Below are 27539 nucleotides of genomic sequence, written 5' to 3'. Positions count from 1 at the left end.
AACTTTATTGTCATTACACATATACAAGTACAGTGTAACGAAATGTAGTTTAGGTCTAACCAGAAGTGCAACTAGCAATCGCAGGATATACAGTGAATAAATACAGAATGCAATATTAGAAAAATATTATACAGTGGACATGGACTATGAAAATATTTTACAGTAGGTATGTAGGTATTTCCAGGATGTGATGGCAAGGCTTTGCTGATAGTTTGTATAGCCTATAGTTGTATGGTGTTGTATGGAATGATATATGACCGATCACTGGTCTTTAATGTCACAAGTAAACAGACGGGAGACTCCCAGCCAAAACGACAGAACCCGAAATAATATCAAAACAGCATCCAAACACTTCAAAACAGCCTCCATTATTTGCAAACGGTGGATAAAACCTTGAAAAATTATATACGAGCCAACCAAAACACAGAGATGTCGATTCACACGGGACTAATATTATCACAGGACCTTGGTGTTCGTAAATATATGGTAGGTAATATGTGGGGGAATGTTTTACTTTACAAATTCCAGACATGGCCGATTCTCACGGGATTAAGATCACAGACAACCTCTGTTGACTGGAGGTCCCCAGGTAATACTAACCACGTGCGAATAGGGCTATTATCAGGGCATGTCAAGCGATCTCTCACAAAGCAATATTGACGCATAGTACAAATATTTTTTACTCACATAAGATTGCTGCGCCATTCCCATCGGATCCAATATGGAGGGCACAGCACTGCTTTTTACTTTTAGTCAAAACAAATTAATGAATTAATTTTTTAATTCAATTGGTACTGGTCTGTTGTCGTTTCTAAATAAAAGTCTTATTACAGGCACTGTCTGTGAGGAGTTAAAATGGGCTACAAGCCTTAACTTAATGCTTCAAGTTTTAACAATTTCCGGACAATTTCCATTTTACCTTTTATGTTCAACCAACCTCAGACCTTTCTTAGTGACAATGGTATCGATGAAAAATTTCAATCTGGTTTTAAATCTATGCACACTGTATGTGTTACGTGTTATGAATGACATCTTTCCTCTGCATTTGATACAGTTGATCATAATGTTCACCAGTCCAGATTAAAACACTGTGTGGGATTGCTGGGGAATGTCCTTAAATGGTTACGGTCATAGACGATTTTCTGTCCAATTGGGTAATGTCTCCCCATCTGAAGCGCACTTATCCTGTGCATCAGAGATCCATTCTTGCATCTGCTCTCTTCTCACTCTATATGTCCCCATTAGGTTCTATCTTTAGTAATCATGGGGTTATTCCACTGTTATGCAGATGACACACAGATATACATACCGTTGAAACGTAATGACAATACTGCTCTGATATCTCTTTTTGTCAGTTTAGAGGGGGTTAAAACTAGGCTTTCCCAAAATGTTCTCTTCTTAAATGAAAGTAAAACTGAGTTTATTATCTTTAGTCCCAATGATAATTGTAGTACTGGTAATATCTTTACCAGTAGTCTTTCTGATTTCTCTACATCCTGCGTTAAAAATGTCCTCGATTTTACTCGGTAGCAAACTAAAATTTGAGAAACAGGTTCTAGCATACTTCAGCTACGCTTGCTGGCCAAGATTAAACCATTTTTGTCGGAAAAAATGCTGGCCATCCATGCTTTTGTTACATCACGCTTGGATTACTGCAACTCTCTTTTCCAAGAAATATGTTCCAACAAAATTAGTATGACAGTTTCGAGGACCACATCTACAAAAATATTCCACTTTTACATACTAAATTATTCAACATTTACAAAAATGTTTACCCAAAGATGAAAATTCTGGCATCATTTACTCACCCACAAAAGAAGATATTTTGAAGCATAACCAAAAAAGGGGCGGTACCCATTGACATGCATTGGTTTTATGTTCGTACAATAGAAGTCAATGGGTGCAACAGTTGTTCGGTTACCAACATTCCTTAAAGTATCTTATTTTGTGATCTGCGGAAGAAATAAATTCCTATAGTTCTGAAATTACAAGAGGGTGAGTAAATGATGACAGAATTTTCATTTCTGGGTGAACTATCCCGATAAGACTTTCATAAGTTTTCAACTTAATGTTTGAAATTAATATAAAAAGCTGCTTTCAGTTTTTCCTAACACATTTGTTTCACCCATATATAAATCGGAATATTTCTTTATTGGGTCAGGAGTTATTAATAAGTTGGGTGGTCCAAAACATTTGTGTAATTAAGCAATCCATTGGTATAGCCATTTCCCTGCACTTGTAAGAAAAGCTAACAGAGTTCTATTGTATTACTATTCATTTATCAGACAAGGTCACGGATAGACAAAAACCCTTTCTAAAATTATCCATCATACCTGATTTATGAAAAAAGGCAGGTTCACTAGGGAATCTTTTCTATTTCAGCGGATTGAATGTTTTAATTTCACTACATTTATGTTGTCAGTACCACACAGCTTTAAAACTGGCACCGTGTACATCATAAATGCCCATTTACTGCATAACAACCGTATCTATCACGGGTGACAAAAATCAGGGTTATTGGTTGCAGTGACTGTTGAAAATGGAACCTGGGAAGCAAATGAGGTGAAAACACGCTTCAGAGCCTGTTAAAAGCCACTTGCACGGCGACGCGGGGACACTTCAATGTCAGATGTCATCCTGCATTCACAGTACCTGATGCTTTCCACAGGCGTAGAGCCAACCTCACTTCCCCTCTGACAGCATACGCAATGAGAGGAAGAACTCGATACAATCAGTGCTCCTCATGTATAATAATGTATAATGCTGTGAGGTTTGGAAGTGCTTTGCTCCGGTGTTGTCTGGACGTGACAGTTTATTTAGTAATGGTCGATACAAGGGGTTCTGGAGATAATTAGAGATTAGTAATCCCTGGTAAAAGAACAGCCCAAAAGAACAGTTGGGAGTTGCTTTCCTCTTTGTTTAACAACTTTACTGAAATTTTCAGTAAAAAGTTAAATGTTATTTTGGGGCAGATTCATCGGACGCACGCACCTGGCCCTTTCGGTCTGTGTTTGTGTTAATAATCATACTTATGTTAATATTTTATCGTATAATAATTTGAGTAAATAAACAATTTGTAGATTTTTTTGTATTTTAATTTAATTAAATAAACAATTTATTTAATGGGTCTTGTAACTTTGTCGCATTTAAGTTTAGCCAAGTTACGGTTCTTCTACTGATAACCCAAAATAATACTGGCTGGACACTTTAAACTTGCTAACTAATGTAATTTACCTGTTATTTATTTAGCTTGTTATCATAAATAATCCACAGGGACTCTATTCTTTGCGGATGTGTAGCGGAAGTTACGTTTAGACCACAAAAACATGCATGCACAGTAACATTTATATATGTTACCGTGAGGGAACAGTCGAGGCCGGTGACGCGATTGATAATGAGTGTCAGTTGCGCGTTGCACCGGTCTCGCATCTTTCACGTAGGAGCTCTGGGAGCATGAAAGGACGAGCGACAGGAAGGTACGAGAGAGGACCAGGCCTGGACTTTATGTTCTGTGCTTGTGTGGCCGGCAGTCGACCATGAGGGAGCTTATGGATATTTTTTACATTGGTGCCGAAACCGGGGAGAAAACAGGGACATGCTGTTGGAGAGCCCTCGCTGAGGGGGAGTCCGGGCAGCTCGGACAAGGGCTGGGTGCTGGGGAGCAGCATCGGATGGGACGGGCCGTGCTCCTGGGTCGAGGTGGGGTGACTGCCGTCCGAGAGAGAGCAGAGGAGTCGTCGCCGTGGGCCGGAGCCTGCTGCCGTTCACTGTGAAGGGAAGGAGCAGGGAACGGAGGAGGATTGAGCCGTCCACCGAGCGTACAGTACCATCGCATAGCACCACGAGGAGGAGCTTCTCGGCTGGCTGAGGACCGAGCGACAGTGTGTCGGGGAATCGGACCAGACATTTTTTATGACGATGCGACGAGAGAGGACCAGGCCTGGACTTTATGTTCTGTGTTTGTGTGGCCGATAGTCGACCGTTAGAGAGCTGCTGACATTTTACTTTCGGTTTGTTTATCATATTAAAAGTCTGTTTTATGGTTGCCGGTTCCCGGCTCCTTCCTTCCTTTTATGGATCTTTGTTAAAATGTGGTTCCTTTGAAACCATCAATAAATCCAGTTTAGACAAATTAAAATCACTGACAGTATAGTACTGTATTTGAATTAAGTGTTTCCATTATTTTCATTAAAAACTTTCATTGAGGTTTTTCCTCCCCGCTTTTAAAACAAAGATGTTATACATTTAAGCATAAGTAATTCTTCAAATAATGGAGTAGTACATTGTAACTGTATATCCAGATAGTCTAAATAAGCACAGAATTTAAGAGAAGGATTTAGATGGAGTATTATTTAATAAATGTGAGTTACTTTACGTTACGTTACGCTTAACTGGCTGAAAAAGTACTTAGACGAATTGATTTTAGATTTGGATTTCATTTGAAATAATTGTGTTGTTCTGTGTTTTATTCACCAGCTGTACTGTGAGAATATTATGATTTTATACTGGATGAGATGCAGTGCTAGAAATAGGGGACAGACTTTTCAGAAAATCCCACTGTATTTATGTATGTAATTGCATAGCGTTAAGATGCTATTTCATGCATAAAGATGGAAATCCTATGTTGTAAACTTATGTAGAACATAACATCCTCTCTTGTAAATTCACTCCCCGGACTCCCCCGCTTTCTCCCAATTTCCAGCCTTGTATAAAATTGCAGTAGTACAGATTTACAGAATTAATGTAAAGTCTAAAAACACATTAATTTGCCCATGCTCTGCTCCTAATAGCAAAAGATATTCTTCACATTTTAAGTGTAAAAGAGTGAAAATACAGGCCTCTGCTAAATTCTGTACTTTTTATCCCTTTTATGAAAGACTACTTAGCACTGACACTGCTTTGTTGGAACCCAGTCTGATATTTATTTTATTGATTGTATTATACTTAGGTCCAGTCCCCTAATCGGATTGGACAAGAATGCTGATGTTTACTATACCAGCACTGAGGTTTGCTTCGCTCTGTTTGTTGTCCGGTTGACAGTATCTTTTTATTGCCAGACTCCTCACTTCAAATCCATACAGTACATCAATAGCTCCACACTCCACTAAATTGTATACTCTGTGTGTAGTACAGAACAGTGTCGCTTGGTTATTTGATTTCATTAATAGCCACATATTTATAGATGTTTATATGGGACCCATATTGTGTTTGCACACTGTACATTTTACACTCAAATTGACTTTACAAGTCGGTTCAGGTTACTATTTTAAATTTGGTAAGTTGATTTAACTTAAGTAAACATAAGAGGAAATTGTTAAATTATTTTGATGAGTTGAAGTACATTGAAGAACATTTAAACAAAATGTAATTGTAAATTGAAATGACTTGTAAAGTCAATTTGATTGTAACTTAAAGTCCCAGTGAAACGCCTTGGAACACGCAGCATTATAAAAATGCAGAGAGCACGAGACATAAAGAGTGGCCCCGCCTATTTTAAAATATTGAAACTTATAGTATTTCGTCCCCTGCACAGTCAGCCCATTTAACAGCGTGATAGCCACAGTGGTCATCATCATCATCATCATCATCTTCATCCGCTTATCCGGTATTGGGTCACGGGGGGAGCAGCTCCAGCAGGGGACCCCAAACTTCCCTTTCCTGAGCCACATTAACCAGCTCCGATCAGCCGATCAGACGATCAGCTCTGTGCTATCATGTCTCGGAACCGGAGGACACTAACCTGAAATTAAGACTTTAATGTTAATGTTTACACTGTCTGGATCATCCCTTATCTCCCATCTAGTGCATTATGCATCAATCACTACGTAGGACATAATAAATATGCAACAAGTGGCTGATACTGTATGAGGCGCCTCTTCCACAGCATTCACGGAAAGGGGGCGATTCTAAAGCGGATTTGATTGGACCAGAACTTTGATGAGAGGCTGAAGTGTAGCTTGATGTCATGGTATTTATATTTTTTGGAGCGCTCGTGCCAGACTGTCAGTTTTGAATGCGTGTATCTTTTAAATGGGAATTTTGTCACAAGTAGGTGCATATCCTTAAGGTTAACGTATTTTTAATAAGAGGAAAAAAAAACTTCCATATTGATTTCACTGGGGCTTTAAAGGGATAGTTCACCCAAAAATTTAAGTTCTGTCAGCATTTACTTACCCTCAAGTTGTTCTAAACCTGTATAAATGCATCTGTTGTGATGAACACAAAATAAGATAATCTGAAGAATATGGGAAACCACTGGACACCATTGACTATCATAGTAGTTTAATTGTCTTGCTATAGTAGTCAATAGTTTCCCAGAACTGTTTGGTTACTAACATTTTCCGAATATCTTTCTTTGTGTTCGACAAAACAACCAAAGTCATACAGGTTTGGAACAACTTGAGGGTGAGTAAATGATGACAGAATTTATATTTTTGGGTGAACGATTCCTTTAAGGCAGAAATATTTTACAATGCCTTTATTTTTAAACTCTAAACTTAACATGTATAAAAAAAACTAGGTATTTGGCCCACTTAACAGCCTAATCAAATGGACATTGTCCATTTTGTTTAGTAGACATCTCACTAGCAGCAGATGGAGTGAGTATATGTATATATATATTCCCTGAAGTGTGTCTAATTGGCCACTTCAGAGCTTTGGTATAAGAGTTTTCATCAGTCTCTCAGCACTGTCCTTCAGGCCTTGCATTGAGAAGATAATGGCCCCAAAGCCTAACCAACAGTATAAGGAGCGGCAGAGCTCTTTTTTATCCCGAGCCAGGAGTGAGGAAAGCAGACCATATTTTCCAAACACAAAACCAGCCTCAATTAGCAGGCCTTTCATCTTCCAGAGGAGAAAGTGTGTCTGTTTTGTTTGTATGAACCTCCCATCTTCCACAAGGAGTATATGGGCTATTATTAGTGGCAGGACGCCCATGCATGCGCTGTGCTTCCACATGCTAGGTGTCATCAGAACAGCAGAGCTCAGAAACGATAAGTGGCTCAGTGTGGGCACATGAAAGCTTAGCCGGTCTCTCTGGGTTAAACTAACCACGGCCAGGGGTTTGATGTTCCTCCCTGTCTGAGAGCACAGCTTTTAAAGCAAACAAAACGTCTGCATGCTGCTGACAGCCGGGGTGGGCAGAGCTTAAAATGCCAAGCCCTCACGAGCCTGGCATAGATGTCTTTGGTAAACTAGAAGTACAGACCTGGTGTTCAGCCAGCTTTTGACAGTGATAGAGTTGTGGTGTGCTGGTCAATTTAGAGTGGCAAGTAGCAGGTTGCAATATACAAAAAGCCCACTACCATCTGTGCAATATGTGTTTATGCGTTTGTTAGGCGCCTTTATCCAAACCAACTTAACGGGATAGTTCACCCAATTATAATAGTTAGTTAAGTGTGCCCCAGAGGTGTTTGCTGTCCTACATTCTTCCAAATATCTTCTTTTGTGTTCAACAGAACAAAGAAAATTACCTACTATGGTCTTCAATGGTGGCCAAGAACTATTTGAATACAAGCATTCTTCTTAATATCTTTCTCTGTGTTCATCAGAACAAAGCAATTGATTCAATTTTAGGGTGAGTAAAAAAACTGATTTGTTTAATTTTGGATGAACTGTGTACGTTTTATTTACAGTTTGTGTTGTCTAGGAATCAAACTCATAAGCTTTGTACTAAAAGCACTTCTCTACCAGTTGAGCTGCATGGACTCGTGAAGCAGAGCCATTAACTGTTCTTCATTTAGCACATTTAGGCACTTTTTATCCAAAGCCACTTACAGTGCATTAAAGATGTATTTGATAAATTTGTGCGCTCTCAGAGATTGCATTATAAGCCCCGCGCTCTCCCTGTTAAGCTACTTTTTATTCAGACGGGATTTAGCACATCTGCAAGACTCTTTGATCGTATTTAAACAGTACAATTTGTATACAGTATTGTCTGATGTTGTTGTTGTTTACATAATGCAGGCAACTCCTTCAGAGCATACTTGATGTTTGTACTGTGCAAGCTGTTACACCAGAAACAACACAGTTTATAGCAATATCTGTGAAACGTTGAACCCAAATATTCGCCCAAAAATTCTGTCATCATTTACTCACCTTCAAGTTGTTCCAAATCTGTATAAATATCTTTGTTCTGATGAACACAGAGAAATATATTTGGAGAATTCTTATAACCAGACAGATTTTGGCCATTAGGAAAGATGACTTTATAATTGTTTTTTTCTGTTGAACACAAAAAGAAGACATTTTGAAGAATGAAGGGCAGCAAACAGTTCTGGGACTACTATGGTAGTCAATGGGGGGCAAAATCTTTCTGGCTATAAGCATTCTTCCGAATATCTTTCGCTGTGTTCATCACGACAGAGATATTTAAACAGATTTGGAACAACTCGAAGGTGAGTAAATGAGAAAATTAGTACATTTTCATTTTTGGGTAAAGTATCCCTTTAAAAGTAGGGAGTATTTTCTCTTCCCTTGTGTTGTTTTTAAAAGAAACGAGGTACTATCTAGTGTGCGACGATAAGGGGGTAATGCAACCAAACTATAGACCCCTTTGGCAGATGTCTACTCTCGTCCAGAAGTCCACTCAAATGATCTGTTGTGTATTTTGTACAAACGTTTGTGTAGGGTTTAAAAAACTGAAGCAGGATGTTATCCTGGACCAGCACTGCTTACGTTTACTGAAGTGGTCTATAAACATTTTTCTAATGAGTTTTTTGTTCTTGTTGTTTTTAAGGGAGCCACTTATCTGCGAAAGGATAATAAAGATTTTTTGTTGCTTCAGCTTTGCCGATCCCTCCAATTAACAACAATACATCACTTTCTCCACGAGCACTTTCACACGTTTTGTTCCTCTCGCTGGGGCTCATTTCACCATTGTAGTTGATGCTGGCAGGCTTTTCTTCATGCACTGCTTTCCAAGGACAGTCGGTGATGTATCCAAATGGAGATCCAACCACCTGAACTGCTTTTTAATCATGATCATGACTGGCTCATTAGTGTGTCAGTGTCTTCCACAGCCTATCCAGACTGGCAACAGATTGCCAGTGACTGAAAGACAATGGGATTTTTGCTGTGGGCTATTTGGATTCCTAAACCTTTATCGCACATTTCCTTGCCTTGACAACACAATTAAGTAACAATCAATGAGGCTTTTTACTGATGCTTGCTATGGATTTAAACAAACCCCTGAAATTTTGTCATGCATATTGTTTGTGAAATGTTAAATTGTATGGATTCTTGCAAAAGAAGTGTAATTTTGCCTGTAAAACAAGCAAACATTTTTATAACATCTAATTGAACCAGCGCCTTGTTTACGTCGCGCAAAGTGTTTTCTATATACGTATTTTACTTTTAGTGATCACTATGCTACTGTAAATTATCTATAATCAATTTGCATCTTAGTAAATGTTTTGGAATATATCTATCAATCCTTGGCATCCCTGAAGCATATCACAGACCTTGTCACGTCTTATTTTCATTGGTATGTGGAAACACAGGTATGTCCTAATAGCATACACTGAATTTCAATGACATACTGAGCTCATGTATTGACGCAATAAATACGCATTAGCACGTTATTACAGGGTGCGTAATGTGAGACATGGCTCTGCTGCGGGTGTCAGATATTCACAGATTATTCCAGGAACGTAGCTATGTGTCACCTCCGTGCACTCTTAGGGCACACCTCCTGTGAGAGGGCACATCGTGCCTTTCAACAGAGCTGAGGTCTGCAATGACTAAGATCTAGCTTGCAGGGGCAAAGCGCAGCGCTCATGTGTAATTCAGTGACGTGCACACACACTTTTACACTATTCATAAAAAAAATATAAAACACTGAGGCATGCGTCACAGCTGTCCATACAAATTGTGCACAATGTCCATCCCAGCTAACTACATAGAAGCTTTTAAAGGGAACGTTCATACAAAAATGAAGATTCTGTCATTAATTCACCCCCTTTTGTTCAAAATGTGTATACAGTATGACCTGGTTTTGTGTCCTTACAATGGAAGTCAATAGGAGCCAATTTTGTTTGATTACCAGCATTCATTAAAATATCTTCTTTTGTGTTCTGAAGAAAAGAGTCACAAAGTATGGAATGACACAAGGGTGAGTAAAAGATGAAAGATTTATATTTTTGCGTGAACTATCCCTTCAAAGTAAGCAAAAATGCCACTGCCTCATTGTAATGAACCTTTCAGACATGATGTGGAATGTGCTTCGCTGGCCGCTGAGTTCAGTGTAGACTTGAATAGGACGCAGTCTAGTATGTGTCACACGCATTTCAATGTTTGTTTTGAGAAAAGCTACTGTCAAATACGCACTAAAGGTCTTTGCAGAGGCCCGCAGAAAATAAAATGATGACACACATATTATGTACAAAGTAGTGGCATAATCTGAATTAGTTACTATTAGTTTACTCTAGTGCATCACAGTAATGCTATAATATAGTATAACAACAGTAATCTAGAAAACATCCAGAACAATTAAAATAGAAATAATAGAATTTAAACAGGGTTCTGCAGGATCAACCTGATTCCTAAACACACAACAACTTAGACGCACATCTGACGGACATCCAGATCACATCATGCGGCTATTCTTGATGTCACCTTGACCTCAGGTAGTCCCCTATTCTCCTGCTATTGTTTGGTTGTGCTAGCCCTCCATTACCTTTAGGAGAATTGTTTTTTCTCATGGGCTTGTGATGAAGGGTTCAATCTCATCCAGTTCACATTTATTTCCTATTTCTAAATTTTTTTTACCGCTCCATCCTGTCCTAACATGTGTTGCCCCGAGCTGGGGTAAAAGTATCATTTATTTATTTCTATAAATGTGTAAAGTAAAAGCTTAGTAGTACAGATGGGGTTCAGCCTGACTTCATGGCTGCAGCAAACGCGGCTTCTCTTTCAGTCCTCTTGGTTGCCTTTGTCCCTGTAAACTCTTCAGCAACGTCAGATCGAACTGAACGCAGAATATCAATGACCATCCTGACACTTGAGAGCTCAGAGGGATAAAGTGATCCAATTAGGCCTTCATTAAGCTTTAATGAAAATGCATAACTGCGTGGCTACTGGGTACGGCCCTGGTATTGTCTCTGGAGAATTGCGAGGCATGTGTCACCAAGTCACATCAGCACAAAAATAAAACTGGTGCATGATCCATCATTCCCTTGTACATACATTAATTCCACTGCAACCCAAGGGCCACAATTGAACAGTGGATAGAAACAGGGAAATCAATGCCGGTGTCTTTAATCATGAAATAAAATGCTGGAATCATGGGCGCGGGACAGAATAAAGCAATAAGCTGCGAGACGTCATGCATTATAGTGACTTTGACATGGTTACGGGGTGATTTTGACCAAAGCGAAGGTTGCAATAAAATAAAAGCTAATTCTATTTATTAATAATAATGATCATAACATTTCCTTTACTAAGTAAAATAGTTCATTATCCTGTAGGCTTGTCACGTAACATATGAATACTGTAGCAAACTGGCTTATTTATATAGAATTAAACTGATGTCACGGTGTGATCGCAGGTGTGCATATTTCAGGTATCTAAAAACTGCGGCTTATCTTTAAAATGTTTCAGCGGCAACAACATAAACAAATGCTATGTGGCCTATACTTAACTTTCTGTAGACCTTCGCAAAGGGATACTTCACCCATGAATGAAAATGTTGTCATCATTTACTCACCTTCGAGTTGTTCCAAATCTGTATAATTTTATTTGTTCTGATGATCACAGAGAAAGATATTTGGAAGAATGCTTATAACCAGACCGATTTTGCCCCCCACTGACTACCACTATCAGAATTTTCAGTGTTGAGTTTTTAGCTTTAATTAAATTGAATGCATTTCATATAAAATAATAATATAAATTCAATAGAAAATAAATTGTTATATTATACCCAAACACAGACCGAGAGGTTGACTTCGAGGCATGTGCGTCCAATGAAACCATCTAATAAAGTGATCTATTTAATATAGAAAATTCAACAGGACAAAGTGGTTATTCAGATAGCAAAGTGTGCTTTGTGAAGCATCTGAAAATAAAGCTACTGTATACATGTTTGCCTATTTTCATAGTAAACTATGAGTTCTCTGTTGTTTCTGGACACTACATTTATCTCACTATTTCTCCACAGATTGTCATATCGAACTGGGCAAGATACAGCCAACTGTGACACATGTCGAAACAGTGCCTGCATCATATACAGGTGAGTCTGTCTGGACTGTATCTAAAGACATCAATTCACACACTTGTCGGCAGAGGCGGAGTTAGGCATGGGTTATGTTGGCAGTAGCGATAGTTTTTTAACGCTGATTTGCCCTAAAACCAGTCATTTCATGTCACTGTGCCATCAGTTAAACTCATCGGGACTCGGAGAGTGTGCCTGCCACTCAGGGTGGTGTCTTCAACTTTATCCGATCAGCACCAGGACATCAAATACACCGCGAGACCACTTCAAAATCAAACTGCTCGAATATCTCTCGTGGTAAAATCACAATGTCATATAGGCCTACTGATCTGTCTGCAGCACTGCAGAAAGCTGAACACATCTCATCTCATTCAAAAGGGTGAGGAGGGGCGAATTAAGCGGGTGGTGAGCCTTCTTACCTTCTAAATCAACACAAAAAAACATTATTTATGAGAAAAAAGGCACCCGGCTCCTCAGATAAGGAAAAGAGAAGAGGAAAAACGTAAATCAAAGTATGCAGCTATAATATTCATCTCGATATGAGTTTAAAGGAGCTCTGTGTAATAATTTTACTGAATTCAATAAAAACAATACCTTAATATGTTCGTAGACATTCAGGAAACATGCTAAGTTTACATATTGGTTGTCCAAGAAACAATGCTATAGCCCGTTATTCCACTGTGAAATGTGTGGAATGAATATTTTTGTTCTGGTCCCTTCGACCCTTTCCGGTACTATCGCATAGCAAACTTAGAAATAATTACTATATTATTTTACACCTTACGAGGAATAATATATAATTGTATTACAGTTATTTAAACGTGACAGCAATATGGCCTCTGAAACGATCTGCTGATGAGTCATATTTGCAAACAACAAAACCTTTTGGGGCTCAAGCCACAAATGTTTTTTCCAAAGCCCCAAATCTATCTCCGATTTCTCAAATTAATTCATTCAGTACGCTGGGTGGCAGCATTCCGCTTTAAAACTCGGTCCTCCACTCCAGTAAATTTTAACGAAGAAGACAAAGGTAAAGTACATTACATTATATTAAAACAATTTAATATAAATTGTTTTTCAAATCGGTCATTATTCCAGTGGAATCCTTATTACTGTTAAAGTGTATATTTATAGTTATGTGATGTGAAAACTGTTATCTGATGCAGAGATAACTGTCAGGAATCACAGAGAACGAACCCAAGCGCAGGCAACAGGAGATGAAGGGGTTAACAAGACTTTAATAAATAATAAAACAGGAACAAAACAAAAACCCACGAGGGAGTAACAAAACAGTACACAATAACAAATATGATAAACGGATTACTAAACACTCAACAAGAACTCAATATTAAACACTAAGACTAGACTAGACTAGACTAGACTAGACTAGACTAGACTAGACTAGACTAGACTAGACTAGACTAGACTAGACTAGACTAGACTAGACTAGACTAGACTAGACTAGACTAGACTAGACTAGACTAGACTAGACTAGACTAGACTAGACTAGACTAGACTAGACTAGACTAGACTAGACTATACGTTACTTGACAAGGTTTCAAGGACACAGTAAGGAGTACAAGCAAGGGATATTGTACAACCAACGAGCACCAGACAATAGACAAGAGGGTATTATATAGGGAGACTAACAAAGGGGATAACGATGGGCAGGTGTGGGTAATGCGACACAGGAGGAGAGCAATACTAGAAACGAGAGGGGCAGGGCCAAATGACGAGACAGGAGAGAACGCATATTATGTCCTGATTGACCATAATATGATCCTCTCCACATAGAACACGTGGGTCTGTCATGATTCTGCCCCTAGACCAGAAAATCAAGACGAGCAGGCAGAATCATGACAATAACCAGTTAATGGCTAATGTTAACACTTGGGGAATTGTCTATGTTACTCAATGTGTGCCGCCCCACTGTTGGGATGTAAAGAAACAATATAAGTAACTATAGTGTATAATGTATAATGTAGTATAGTATATAATGGTAACATAGTATAATGTTACTAGCTTTTCACGTGATTTCTTTGCCCTATAGTAACTTGGTGCAGCTGCAACAGCGGTACCAGCGACAAGCGCTCGTCAATGTCAAAAAGTTGACCAATCAAATGAGAAAGACAGAGTTTACGCAACTCCAGCCAATCAAATTACAGAGGCCAAGCAGAATGCCAGCCAATCAGACTGAAGAATACCGTTCTGAAAAACCCTTGTCAATATTTTGAATTTGGACTGCGATACCAAGCTAGGTGTCAATGTTACAATGTGGGGCACAAAAGGGTGACTTCACCCAGGGCACCATCTAGGCTAGAACCGCCACTGCTTTGCCACTGAATGCTGTTTTGTTGACTTGTCACGCACAATGCAAATACACCGAAAATATTTAAAGATGCCTGTACAGCCACATCATCCAATCATATTTTCAAATCTGTGTCCGTTACAGTAAAGCTTTGAAGACGAAACCCTTGCTGTTAGCCTACCAATGAGAATTTTGAAAACTTGAATTCTATAAAACATGTGCTTTATCGGCAGCTTGTATATAAATGCAGGGAATGTCTGGCTATAGCAACGCATGATTCTCAGAAAACAAGCATTCCTCCCAAATGACTGGTGTCGCAGTTAATTATTTTATTCTGAGAGCAACAATTTCAAAATGCTTTTGCTGTTAAAGAGCTTGTTGACTTTAAAGGCAGCACTTTGAAACTATCTTAAGTGCTTTCGTTTGCAACAGAGCAAATGCAGGGCCACGCTGTTCGCGTTTCTCTCTTTCTCACGTTGGCTTACATGCGCACACAAAGCACACATTGATTAGAGCAATAAAAGTGTATCTGAAAATGAGAAACGCTGAGTGCTGTTTAGCAATATGTTTCATTAAAAGATGTGCTGCAACTAGTTTACGGGGAAGCATTGACTGACTGGTTATACCATCATGACAAGGTGATGGCTTACTGTAGCTCATAAATATTAATTGGGTTAAGCGGATGTGGCTTACTTTGTCAGTTGTGAGATGTCGGCAATAGCTTGCAAAATGCATTTATTTTTATAATTTTTATACTTTTACAAAGTTATTATTTGAAATAATTTGAAATTTGGCAGGGTAAGTGTAAAAATTCACAGAAATTGTATTGGCCGTTCAAATTCTGCGGATACTTGTTTTTACAGATATTATTTTAAGGTCGAAAAACCGCTCGTTGTTGCTTAAAAATGTACAAAATTAACAAACATATTTTTCCTGAAAATCGTATACAACTGATTATAAAATATGATTTAATGCCATTTTTGATATTATTGGTCGCACCACATGATAAGTGATCCTTTTACATCATTGAACAAGGTACAAAGTAAAAATAATTGATTCCTCATCAACGTGAAACGTTAAATGCAGCAGACCTACATAACACAAATCGCAGCATTTGTAATTTCGGACCCTCTGAATTCAATCAGCTATGGTCCCTTCTGATTACCTGAAGGCCCATTTTCTTTAAGGGGCCCTGGAATCTAATATTGAGCCTCCAAATGCACACATGCAACTGTATTCATTACTGTTTTCTTTACAGCAATACGCTTGCATACGGAAGCAAAATGCAAACATTTTGCTTCTAAAGCATTTTTGCATCAATTTATTTACACATTGAAATCAAAAGCAGCGACATGTACTGTAAGCGTACGCCATCTATCATCAGACAAATGCAGCACTTCACCGCCTACCTGACAGCCCTGGAATACATTTACCTGGGTCAGAAAAGAAATAAAAAATATGCAATTCAATTTACACAGGGAGGAAGTCAAATGACACACACATATATGTGAACTGTAACAGTGTGTCAGCACTCTCTGAACACAAGCCCACAGGACTAAAGCTGCTATAAAGAGGTAAAACACAGTTCCGATTTTAAGTTTTCACTTTCACGAACATGTAATAATTGGTAGAGTATTTTATTTTTTATTTAAACCTGTATGATTCCGTTTGAAAGGAAATGGGAATTTAAAAAAGGGGATAAAATGATAATTCAGTCATCCTTTACTCACCCTCTTTTCAAACCTGTATGACTTTCTTTCTTCTGCAGAACACAAAAGAAGATCATTTTAAGAATGTTGGTAGCCGAACAGCGGTGGTAACAATTCACTTACATTGGTTTTGAAGTCAATGGGTATAGCTATTGTTCTGTTACCAACATTGTTCAAAATATCTTGTAGATATTACAAAACCTATTGACAAACAGAAAGGTTGACTAATAATAATGATGTATGTCAAAAATACATCTCATATAAAATATAGAGATACTGTATTAAAATACTTCCGCCACAGCTATCCTCTATAACAACTACGATAGGATTCTTACACAATCAGAGGACAGACTGTCACATTAGTTTGAGAAGAATACTGAGCAAGAATAGAGAGAGATGTATACTGTTGAGGATGATGTGGTTGTCATAGTTACCATAGTGATGCTGTGGTCAAGAGGGTAGAAATGCTCCAGTCAGGATTCATGAATCAAAGCTGTCTGTGTGTATTTGTGGTAAGGTACTATAACCTAAATCCAAATGTGCTCAAATTTAGAGACATTGGACTGAATGGTCAAAGTTCACTTTTTATAATTCATATAGGCTATACAGGGTTTCATACCAGCATGGTGTGTTATATCACACGCTGTTACACCATCACAACTCTCTCAAAGAAACAGAAAAGGCACAGAAACAGAATGACATGCTCCCAGCAAACAACAAACTAGCTGCCTGCAGCACACTGCGCAAAATTGTTTTTGTAAACAATAACACATCAGCTCAAACTATTTAACACATATTTTGCTTTTACTTCTTTCATCAGGGGCTCCAAACATCAGCATGCATAAAGTGTTGCAATTCTCAGGCATCTCTGAGTGCTAAATCCATTGGGAAAATTGGTGTAAAAAGAGGCTGGTTAAAACTGTCTTGATATCTTTGGCTTAGTTTATTTACAGTATAGATGTTATTATTATTATACTGGTAAATATTTAAAAAAAAAGCTATATTCATTTTCATAAACAGAATTTTGGCATCAGGGATCAGACAAACATTATCATTGAAAAATTAGGGATAAGGATTCAGACAGAAGATTAAAATGGTAATTCTAGGAATACATTACAGCCCATTTTCATCCAGCAGTGCTTGCATTTTTGTTTTATCACTAAATTGAGAAAAAAAGACACTTAAAACCTGCGAACCTCATTTCTTGCAAAGAGATAGTGTGTAAGTATGATAAGCAATGTGGGTATTTCTCGACCTTTGCTGGAGTCTTGAATTTTATGTACCAAGCTTCCAAATGATCCCATGATTGGATCAGCTATGTCTTTGTGTTTTGGTTTAGCAGTCATATCTCAGATAACATGGCTTCAAAAACTCTAATCAAATGCCCGATACACCAGACCATATGGCAAAAGAACATCATAATTTACTGAAAATGTATTTGAATGCAGAGCATGTTATCTTAATAGGTAAAAAGTCTGTTTGCTTGGATGGGGGCTGGATCAAATGGTAACAGAATGCTATTGTAACAATCTTGCTGTCCCCAACCTTTTTTCTCCTGTGTTTCCTCCAAAGTCTTGATTTTTCCACACTCCCGCACCTGCCTGTCATCAGACACATCTCCCGGACATTACATAAACTCTCACTCGCCCTTTGTTCATTGTCTGGTCTTATTGTCAATTTAGTCTTGAGTTCATCGATCTTATCCTGAAGAAAAATGGCTCTCCCTTAAGCTGTGAGTGAGGCCACTCCGGATACGATCATCAACCGATCCCGTCCAAACATGCGTTGAGCGACAAAGCTCACCTCACCATCTCCATCCACAGAACCATCAGCCCCCGGGTACCCCGAGTTCCCACCGGTTCCGACCGGCGATCCAAAGTTCCCCAAGCCGTCTGCTCCAAAGTTCCCCGAGCCGTCCGCTCCAGAGTTCCCTGACCCGTCTGCTGCAGAGTACCTTGAGCCCTCCGCTCCAGGGTTCCCAGAGCCGTCCGCGCCAGAGTTCTCCAAGCCGTCCTCTCCACATCTCCCTGAGCTGGTCCCGTCCGGTGTACCAGATCTCCCCGAGCCTGCCGTTCCAGAGTTCCATCTGAACTCCACTGCTGTGGCCATCGTGGCCTTGATGTTATCTTGTGCCATGGCGGCCCCCACATCCCTGGACTTCCCCCAAACAATTTTGCTGGTTGTTTATACAGTTAACTAAACCAACAAATGATAATTTACAACTGTTAAGATGTACAACATCCACATTTTAAATTATTCCTACACAGCTGATCCTACTTAGAACTTTGAACTAAACACAGGAAAGTTCATGGTGTGTTTTGTCACGATATTCACTATAGTAGCCTAAAAGTGTAATTTAATCAATAAAGATTCTAAAATCTTCCATAACCTGACAATGCGAATCTAATGACATATAATGAAAAACTTCAGCATGCCCGCTGTGCCTCAATATTGCTGTAACTCTGCATGCCGCAGCCTACAATAAATGCACTTCTGTATATTTTCACATTCGCATGTCAGTAGGGAAGCCAGCATAGTGCGATTTGTCCTCAACACTACTGTAGTTGGACACATACTGGGAGACAGACAGTGGCATCGCGGACAGCCTGACCCATGGCTTTCAGGCCACAGCCTCTGTCCTCAGGGTGAGCTGACAGGAGACAGGCATGACTCATTGATCAGAACCAGGAAAAATACCCATTAGAGTTTTGAAACAGTGGCAACCATAATGTTATCTTGTACAGTGTCCAACATAACTCCCTATGGCATGTCTACACTTTTAGTACCTTCCATTCCTGTTTGAAGATTTAAAAAGAGACTCATTAATTTTGCCAAATAAACTTGTTCCGTGCTTCAAATTTGCTCGGGGAGACTGTTGTTGTTTTTTATTTCAATGTCTATAACTCAGGGCACCTGAAATGTTGATTTAGTATTCCCATATTTATATACTGTTGAAATGTACTTTTTTCCTTTTGTGTCAGGTACAAAATGTGCCGTTGTTATCGCAACTGGGGTTGGTTGTAGCTATAGATGAGTGTAACATTACACAAAAGCATGGATTTCTTAACACTTCTGTCATGTGCATAGCAATGATTTAATACATTTAAAGTATGTGTGGGGTTATATACGATAAATTACCTACATTTTATTTTTTATTCATTGTTTTAAATCACACTTTACCCACCTTAACTATTACGACAAAACATAGCGCTTTGATGTGTATATATTTCATTTTGTACATTTGATTGCAAAGTTCTCTGAATTGAGTTCCTGCAGAAACCAAAAGAAGCTGCTGTTCTCCCAGATGCTTCACATTCTTAAAAAATACTTGCACCATTTCTTCTAGTTCCAGAAGGCATGGGAAAAGAATGAAATAACTGAAAACTAACTATTATTTTCTATATAATATATAATTATATAATTATAATTATATAATTATGTGATAACCTTCATTCAGTCTTGTGGTGTAACTACAGACAGTGCAGCCGCGCTGGGGCTGGAAGTGAATCGCGGGTCCTGTCCACATCGCAAACGGGCCCTTGCCGACAAAGTGACTATTAAGATAAATATTAAGAAAACAATATAAGTAGTGCTGAAATGGTCTTGTCGGTCTAGTGGTAGAACTTTTGACAAGCATTTCCAAGGTTCAGGGTTCTACTCCACCCTCGCACATTTTACAGGTTACATTTAAGGTAGACTACAGCCCCTGCCAGTCCATCTAGGAGACGTATACTTCAGAAAGATTCTCGCAGAGACAGATTTTTTATTGTACAAAAGCACAAGGTTTTGTTTCTATTGTGTACAAAGTAGACAAAGTAAGTTGTTTTCGCTGTCATGAGGAAAACGTAGCCTATTTAGTTTCATATTTATGTTAAAATATTCAGGAATAATATTTTTTATTTTCAGCGCATTTTATGAGCCTATGTCGGGAGACATGAAGTGGGTCGGACATGATTTGGACCACTTAATTTTAAGTTTTGTTTTGTAGAAATTCTTTCTTTAAAGTGAATTTTTTTTGTTGGTTTAAATTAAGTAGATTAGACACACACATCCGCTGGGTTCCCTTCTAGACAAGAGGGCTGTGTGTTTGTATGTGCTTTTGCTTCATAACCTTGCAGCCCAGGAGGCCCGTCGAAACAGCCGTCACTGGGGCTGTCTTCACTATGTTACACCACTGATGTCACTCCTGAGGATTGATTTTGTTGAAATTTAACAGACACTGGAATGAAACGGCCTCAATACATCTTGAAATACTGTATAAAGGAACATTTGTAATGGTCTCTTAATTTTTCCACGGCTGTATATACTGTATTACTGTATATAAATAGGGATAGGAACAGAATTTTTATTTTATTAATCTGATGGTGTTTGAACTCACTATGTTACAAGACCTCTCAGTCTCCCAGAATGGTATTTTGCATTTCTTTGTGTCTTTCCAAGCAGATTACTGTAAGTGTCCTGCGTGCATCAATTATTAAGATGTGGTGTAATGCAGCAATTCTCCTCTCGCTTTCAAAGGCCTCAGTATTTCTCATTATAAGCACCGAGTCTGTTTCCATTAAGAATTTATGGACCAGGAATACAGTGGGTAAATCTGACGCTTTGCACAAGCTCCAGACAATTTCTCAAAGCGTAGGTCTCTCTCTTCCCCCTCTTTCGCTTTCCTTGCAAAACTCTGAACGTCTGAGCCTAACACCCTCGCAACTCGGAGAAATGGAGCTAATCACAAAGAGAGACAGGGGAGGCTAGAACTCCCCTAAACCGTAGAAAATCGCCCGAGAAAGAGCGAACATTAGGGCATTGTGGATGCCAGAGCTTACCTTGGTGAACGCTTCCTGCTGCACTCAGCGCTAATGAGCAGACCAGTTCCTCACTACTAAACAGGGAAGAGGAAACCGAAGACAAGAGGAAGTCTGATTGTCTGATTGCCAGAAATCTCATTTCCTGCCCTGAGCTAAGCTGGCAGAGTGGGCAGAAAGGAAGTGCTGATTTTAATGCCTGCTGGCACAGTGTACTGGATAAGTTCACTCTCCGGCAGCACCCTGGTGCATTTTCAAGGCTGAAAGTACAACTCGCCCATCAGTCATTTTTACGGGGGCCTGTCCTTCAGTGCCTCATACGTCCATCCTGCCCACGTGGCACCACGTGAATCTCCGCGAACGGACACAAATGGGTCACGCGTCGGCAGCGAGGAGGGCAGAGCAGGCAGGTTTAAATGAAATACGGCAGAGATCAAACTAAAACTAAAATTACAGACAGAGTTTGTGAATAATCCAGTTACTTCTGTAAAGCCCTGAGACGTGATCCAGCTGTTCTCTTGCTCTGACCTTCACTTAATAAATCGGAAGACCTGTAGGCCTTCCTCAACTGTTGTCTTTACTCGCAGTGGTCATGGTTGACAATGTTGCGCTCTGTTCAAAAAATTCTTTGTTTGGAGATCAAGAGGTTGAGCTTTTCAACAGGACAGACAAACCTTATCTTGTAATTCGTAACTATTTTACGAGGTGACTATTGGTATAAATTAGTTGTGAATCGTACGATTAATAGAATCGGCAAACTGAATCCCCACCCTTTAATCTAACGTCACCAATGCGAAACGTACAGACGAGACCGTACAAATTCAACAGATGATCCACCTCTCAAAATAGTTACGAATTGCTAGTTGTCACACACCAGTAGGGTGGTTTTATTTGTATTTATACAAAAGTTTTGCTTATAAAACGGGACATTTAGTTAATACAAAACAATTCAAGAGTAAAGGTTAACACACAATTATCAACTTATTTTTATGACCAACAAATAATGCCTTTACAATATTCTAAGTAGTCAAACATTTGTATAAGTGAACTTTTGACTCAAAGTGAATAAACAGTCATCACATCATTCAAGTAAGCATCTTTAAACCTTTTACATGACTATTATTAAAAGCTAGCTAAATGTAAGATATCCCCTTGTGCTAACTTCTCTGATTGATGACCTTTCAATAGCGGCTCATTTCCTGAACCCGATGCAGTTTGTCCCTGTGGATAATGTTCAATGTTACTGTGATTAAATATTTACTACACCTATCCCCATGGCTGAGTTTATGTGTATGTGTGTGTGAGTCTGTCTGTGTGTGTGTATGTGTGTGTGCGTGCGTGTGTGTATGTTACATGACTACAGAAAGGCAGTGAAGCAAATAATTGAGCAAGTTTCTCGGCCACTTATATTTGATGTTAACAACAGGGAGTTATTTTAACGTTCACCTTTTCATATCCCCACAATGTTTCATTCAATTCAATTTTTAATTACAATCCTGAGAATTTACAGCCGGCGCAGCGAGGAATGAGAATTCTGTCATAATTTACTCACCTGCGTGCTGTTCCAAACCCTTGTGGCTTTCTTCCTGCGAAGACATAAGGAGAGACAGACTTTCTGAGTTGTTCTTTTCAAACAAACAAGCAAATAAATGGGCGGAAGAATGCAATAGAATAATTATATTAATTTGGATATCATGATATACAGCCGTTCCAAATGTTCATTTATTCAGCATTTCTAGATGTATTGTGACCCTTCCAGTCCAGTGTCTGTAGAATTTCAACAAAATTAAACCTCAGGAGTGACAAAGTCGTCCAACAACAATGTGAAAGACTGACAGCATGACAAGACACGTGAAAACTGTAATATCACATCAAAAATAATTTTTGAACTTTTCCTAAATTCATGTACAAATATGTTGTATTGCTTAAAAGTAAATATGAACTTGTTTTCTTTGCAGTATTTGAGATCTGAAAAAATACAGAGTATCTTTCTTGTTATTTTGACCCGTTTCCACAGTTTTCATTTTCTGCAACAATAAATGTATTTTTTAACAGACAATTGGCAGAATATTGTTAGCAGTTCACAGAAAAAAACAAAGATAATTTTCCCTAAACGCTATAAATCGTATTTTTTTCCGTGGCTGTATATTAAACAGATTATTATAAAGAATCTTTAAAGTATGAACGCGTTGCTGTGTGTAACAGAATTTGTTCTGGTAAAGCAGTAAATAATGCACATTTCTTAGAATATTTGATACATTAACATATCCTCACCATTCACAGAAAGCTTTGCAGACTCGGCCCATCCAACTGCAATTGTTTACTGTGCGTATGTTTCACACCACACGCAGGTAGTGTACACAAGGTAACTGTTCGGATTTTCTCTGTGATTAATTACAGACTATAGTTTAGCTCAACCCGGCGCAGGAACACAACGCTGTTCAATTCTCTCACCCTCCAAGAGTCTGCAGAGAATCGCTGAGCTTTCACAACTTCTGTAAATAGACAAAACCGAAGGCTGCAGCACCTATATATACCATTCCGGAGATAAGTCGTTCTGATCATCTGTGAAAATCCAGGACAGACTTGAAAATGAGATGCAATATCTTTGTCTTTGTGGGTTTTCAGTGTTCTGTTAATGCAGTATGTACTGATGGGAAAGACGATGCTCAGTGTAAAAAGTCCTTGGCTTTAGGGTGTCTTCATGAGGATTGGCGATGAAACGCTATCGTGCTTTCAAAGGCTTCGAAAGTCAATGCAAAGTTTCTAATGAATTAATTTGACAAATGAAATGCATTGCATGGAAGCCAAAGGGTCCAGTTGTTGTGGCATATATAGGGATTCCATTTCACAAACTCTACTGTAAGGAAAAAATAAACATCATTGACTTCCTAGCAATTTGGTTAGAGTCTTATTTGCACAAATCTTTAATAAATGGATATAGCCGATGAGCCGAACGGCATTGATTGCCAATAGGCTCATTTGTAGCGCAGGACAGTGAAAGATGGGGTAGTTTAACGTGAGTAGTGTGACCTGTGGTGATGAGTCACTGTGTTCTTCATACTGTTGAGTCCCTGCTGCTTTGTGAATTATTTCATTAAGATCAGATTGAAGCTGCCTGTGACAGTTATTCTGGGAGTTTAGCCACTGCAGTGATCAGGAATCAGATGATTGTCATGGGATTATGAGGAAAGACGAGGTCACATGACCGTGGAATAACAATACCACACCCACACCTTTACAGTACTTATCTAAATGAGGACATTCCATAGACTTTCATTGTTTGCACGCAGCTAGTTATACGTAAATAATATAAACTCACTCTAACCCACCTTTTAACACTAATCCTAATAGACTTGTATTTTAACAATTTACATTTTTATAGTGTTTTTACAAACGAGGATGTCCATAATTTGAGGTTTTTCTAGGATTTGTTAGGTTTGACTCACTTTTCACACGTTAAGTGGGTACGTACACACACACACATGCACACAAACACATGGGGCTTCCAAATTATAAAAGCACTTTCCAAAAACGTTTTATACTGTATAAACTGTATATTCTATCCGTTGAAGCAGGGGTTCCAAACTCTGGCCTGCGGGATCCATTTTCCTAAAAGGAGTGTGTGTGTGTGTAGAATCAGGGGGTTTAAATTCATAGCATCTGGTAAACCAGGAAATCATGTTTACATGAAATGGGTTTTATAACTGATTTTATTTCCAAATTGTAACATACTTCAAAGTGAAACATGAGAAAATATTTATTAGCATAGACCTGAATGTGAGTTTTCTAAAAAAAAGCCCAATAAAGGCCAAGAATAAAATAAAAGAACAAACAGCTATCGGTAGCCTGAGGGGCCTAGGCGTTGTTTGGAAAATAAAGTCATTTTAGAGGAAATAAAAAATACATTCTGACAAAAAAAGTGAATGAAAGAGAGAAACGATATATTTGTTTGATAATAGCATGAATGTGTGTACAACAAGACCAGAAATGCATGTTCACCCTTTTATGCATGAATAATTTTTTATAGTTTTTTTGTATTGCTCTTAAAACACGATTGGTCTGTTTTGATACATATTTTCAAAGACAGTATGCTGTTTACTGTGGTGACATCTATACTGTATGTGAAAGGGTTAAAATAGACTAAAAGTGTCGACCAAAACAGCACTTTTGTCTAATCTGTTTTCATGACTCTAATTCATGTTTGACTCGCAATACAGTATGTGAACTAAAATGCGACTCTTTTTCTCTTTCAGTGTGGAACTAGATTTTAAACTTCAAGAGGATAAACTCCAGCCTTTAATGAAGAGACTGTGTCCTCTAGAAGAGCCGTCCTACCCCTCTCTGCCTTACACACACGAGGTGTTTACCTCCACACCCAAGCGCAAGTCCAAGACTGAGTCCAAAAAGCATGCGCGCTGGAAACTCTGGTTCCTCTAACGTACGGATAGGAATTTGTTTGAATTTGGGAATCCTGTCTCATTAGACTACATCCGTAAGGAATTGTGTGGAATTTGTGCTTTCCTAAAAGGATAAATACGAAGAAACACTGCTCTCCACGGTTCGGGACATACGCCATGGGCTCTATTGAGCGAATGGATTTCAAAAAAGGAATAATAAACTCTGATAAACTCTAAGTTTGGGAACTGCTGATGTTCTCTGATCTCACGTTTTCCAAAAGGATTACACATTTCTCCTTAGATTTAGTTGAGGTAAGAGAGCAGGGGTGCGATATGTTTGTTTATGGCTTTAATACTCATGTATGTTTAACTCAGAGATATCTCTATCCTCTCTACATTTATCCCTTTTTTTACTTTAGGTCCCTGCAGAGGTGACACGAAACATCAAAGCTTAATGCTAGTTTGCCACAAAGATACTTTGGAGGCATTATATCAAGGGCATCTAATCAGCAAAGCACAAACTTTTGAGAATTATAAAGTAGATTTGATACCTGAGATACCAATACATCGCTTTCTTCCATCTTTCATAGATGTTTCCCTTATGGACATTTCTTCAATTTTATCTAGAGAGGGTTTAAATGAAAATTGATTATTATTCTATGACAGAATAAATGAGATGATTCCCAGCGAGTGAATGCAGAATCATTTGACTGCATGCACTAATAATCTAGGACGTTGTAGAAATATTTTTCTTGGAAAATGTTGGGGATGCACAAGTAGTCTGTCAGAATTGGTTAGGATGTAAATGTATCAATGAAAATTGGTTTACCTAGTTGGTGTCCTCGGAAAAGAAAAAAGCAAGGAAAAAAGAAAAAACTTTAATTTGTGAAAATACTAGCTGTGATTGTCTTTATTATAAAGATTTATGTATCAAATAATATTCCAAAAGCATTTCTGTAAAATCATTTTCTGGGACAACAGAGGTATTTACATAAGCTCATGGGGGGAATTAAAAGCAGACCGATTCAATTCTGAAATGTTTTAGTGAATACAACATTGTATTTACAATCATACAAGCATGAAACCACAGAAATTCCACCTCAATTTTTCCTAAAGTTTATTGTTTGGACTCATAAAGTAGAAATGTTTATTAATATGAGTGATTTATCTGTAGAATTGGACCAGACTGGTTAAACAGAATGTGTTTATTGCAGTGTTATGCTGAAGTGACACAACACGAGAACAAACAAAAAATAGGTCTAGACTATAACTTACACCACACACCACTCTGTTCAATCTTGTCTTTTCTTCAATTAAATTGTCAATATGATGGCAGTCAATCACTGAAATCTTGTGCTTGTTTACCCGCCTAAAGTAGTTAAAAGATCACAGCGACACAACAGTTGGGGAGTTTAATAATGCAGGTAACAAACAGAGGGCTATATGCAAAATGTGCTTAGCATTTATTGTCTTTGTATTATATAGTCAGAAACATTCACTTTTACTGCAGTGCCAAACACTGTATTTAGCTTGTATTCCAAGAATCCTCATACTTCAGACTAAGGGATATTTTGATAACTATATATTTAAAAGAAATAATGATATGTTCAATTAAAAAAAAGACTTGGTCACCTCACAACATTGGTTCTTATTCAAAGGTTTTGTTTAATCGGACAACGCCTGAATGAAACTTATTCTTGAAGCATAAACACAGATGCATCATTATATCTTGAGAAAGTGCAATTGATTTATATTGTGCAATATTAAATTTTATACCGTTTCTATCAACAGTGCATTTACAATAAAGAAAAAGATGCAAAATATTGTGACTCGCCTGGTCCAATGTAAGTTCTTTAGAGCAAAACCAAAGGAGAGGTGCTTGTTTTGGGATGCCAGCGAAGCAGATTGCGTTGGTGATACTCAATTCATGAAGATGATTGAAGAGTGCTTTGAACAGGACTCAGCTGGATGATGAGACGGTTGGAACGTTTCTCTCGAAAATTGATTGGCTTCGGCTTTGGCACATAACACAGAAATGCCCTGTGATTGGACGGCATCCAGCAGAACACCTGCTGCCAAGATATTGTCAGTCACATTGACTCTAGGGATATAAGA

The 27539-nt window shown here is 38.4% G+C and overlaps 1 protein-coding gene across 2 annotated transcripts in view; it reads left to right on the top strand.

The window, feature by feature from the left end:
• insyn2ab (inhibitory synaptic factor 2Ab) overlaps nt 1–27252 on the top strand; it is a 41352-nt gene extending 14100 nt beyond the window's left edge. The window contains exons 3-5 of one of the 2 annotated variants that reach the window (XR_013786753.1): nt 12155–12226; nt 12375–12587; nt 25281–27059. Coding sequence is in view for 1 of the 2 variants with exons in the window: in XM_079458022.1 (XP_079314148.1) it covers nt 12155–12226; nt 25281–25464 (256 nt within the window). In the remaining variant the exon portion in view is untranslated. Of the gene's footprint in view, nt 1–12154; nt 12227–12374; nt 12588–25280 lie in introns of both variants that reach the window. The other variant, XM_079458022.1, reaches the window with a different exon arrangement.
• Nucleotides 27253–27539: the final 287 nt, after the last annotated feature.

This window comes from Barbatula barbatula (assembly GCF_947034865.1).
Source record: "Barbatula barbatula genome assembly, chromosome: 6".
Taxonomy (NCBI): domain Eukaryota; kingdom Metazoa; phylum Chordata; class Actinopteri; order Cypriniformes; family Nemacheilidae; genus Barbatula; species Barbatula barbatula.
Note: the sequence above shows the minus strand (reverse complement) of the source record. Positions and strands in the feature narration are given on the sequence as shown.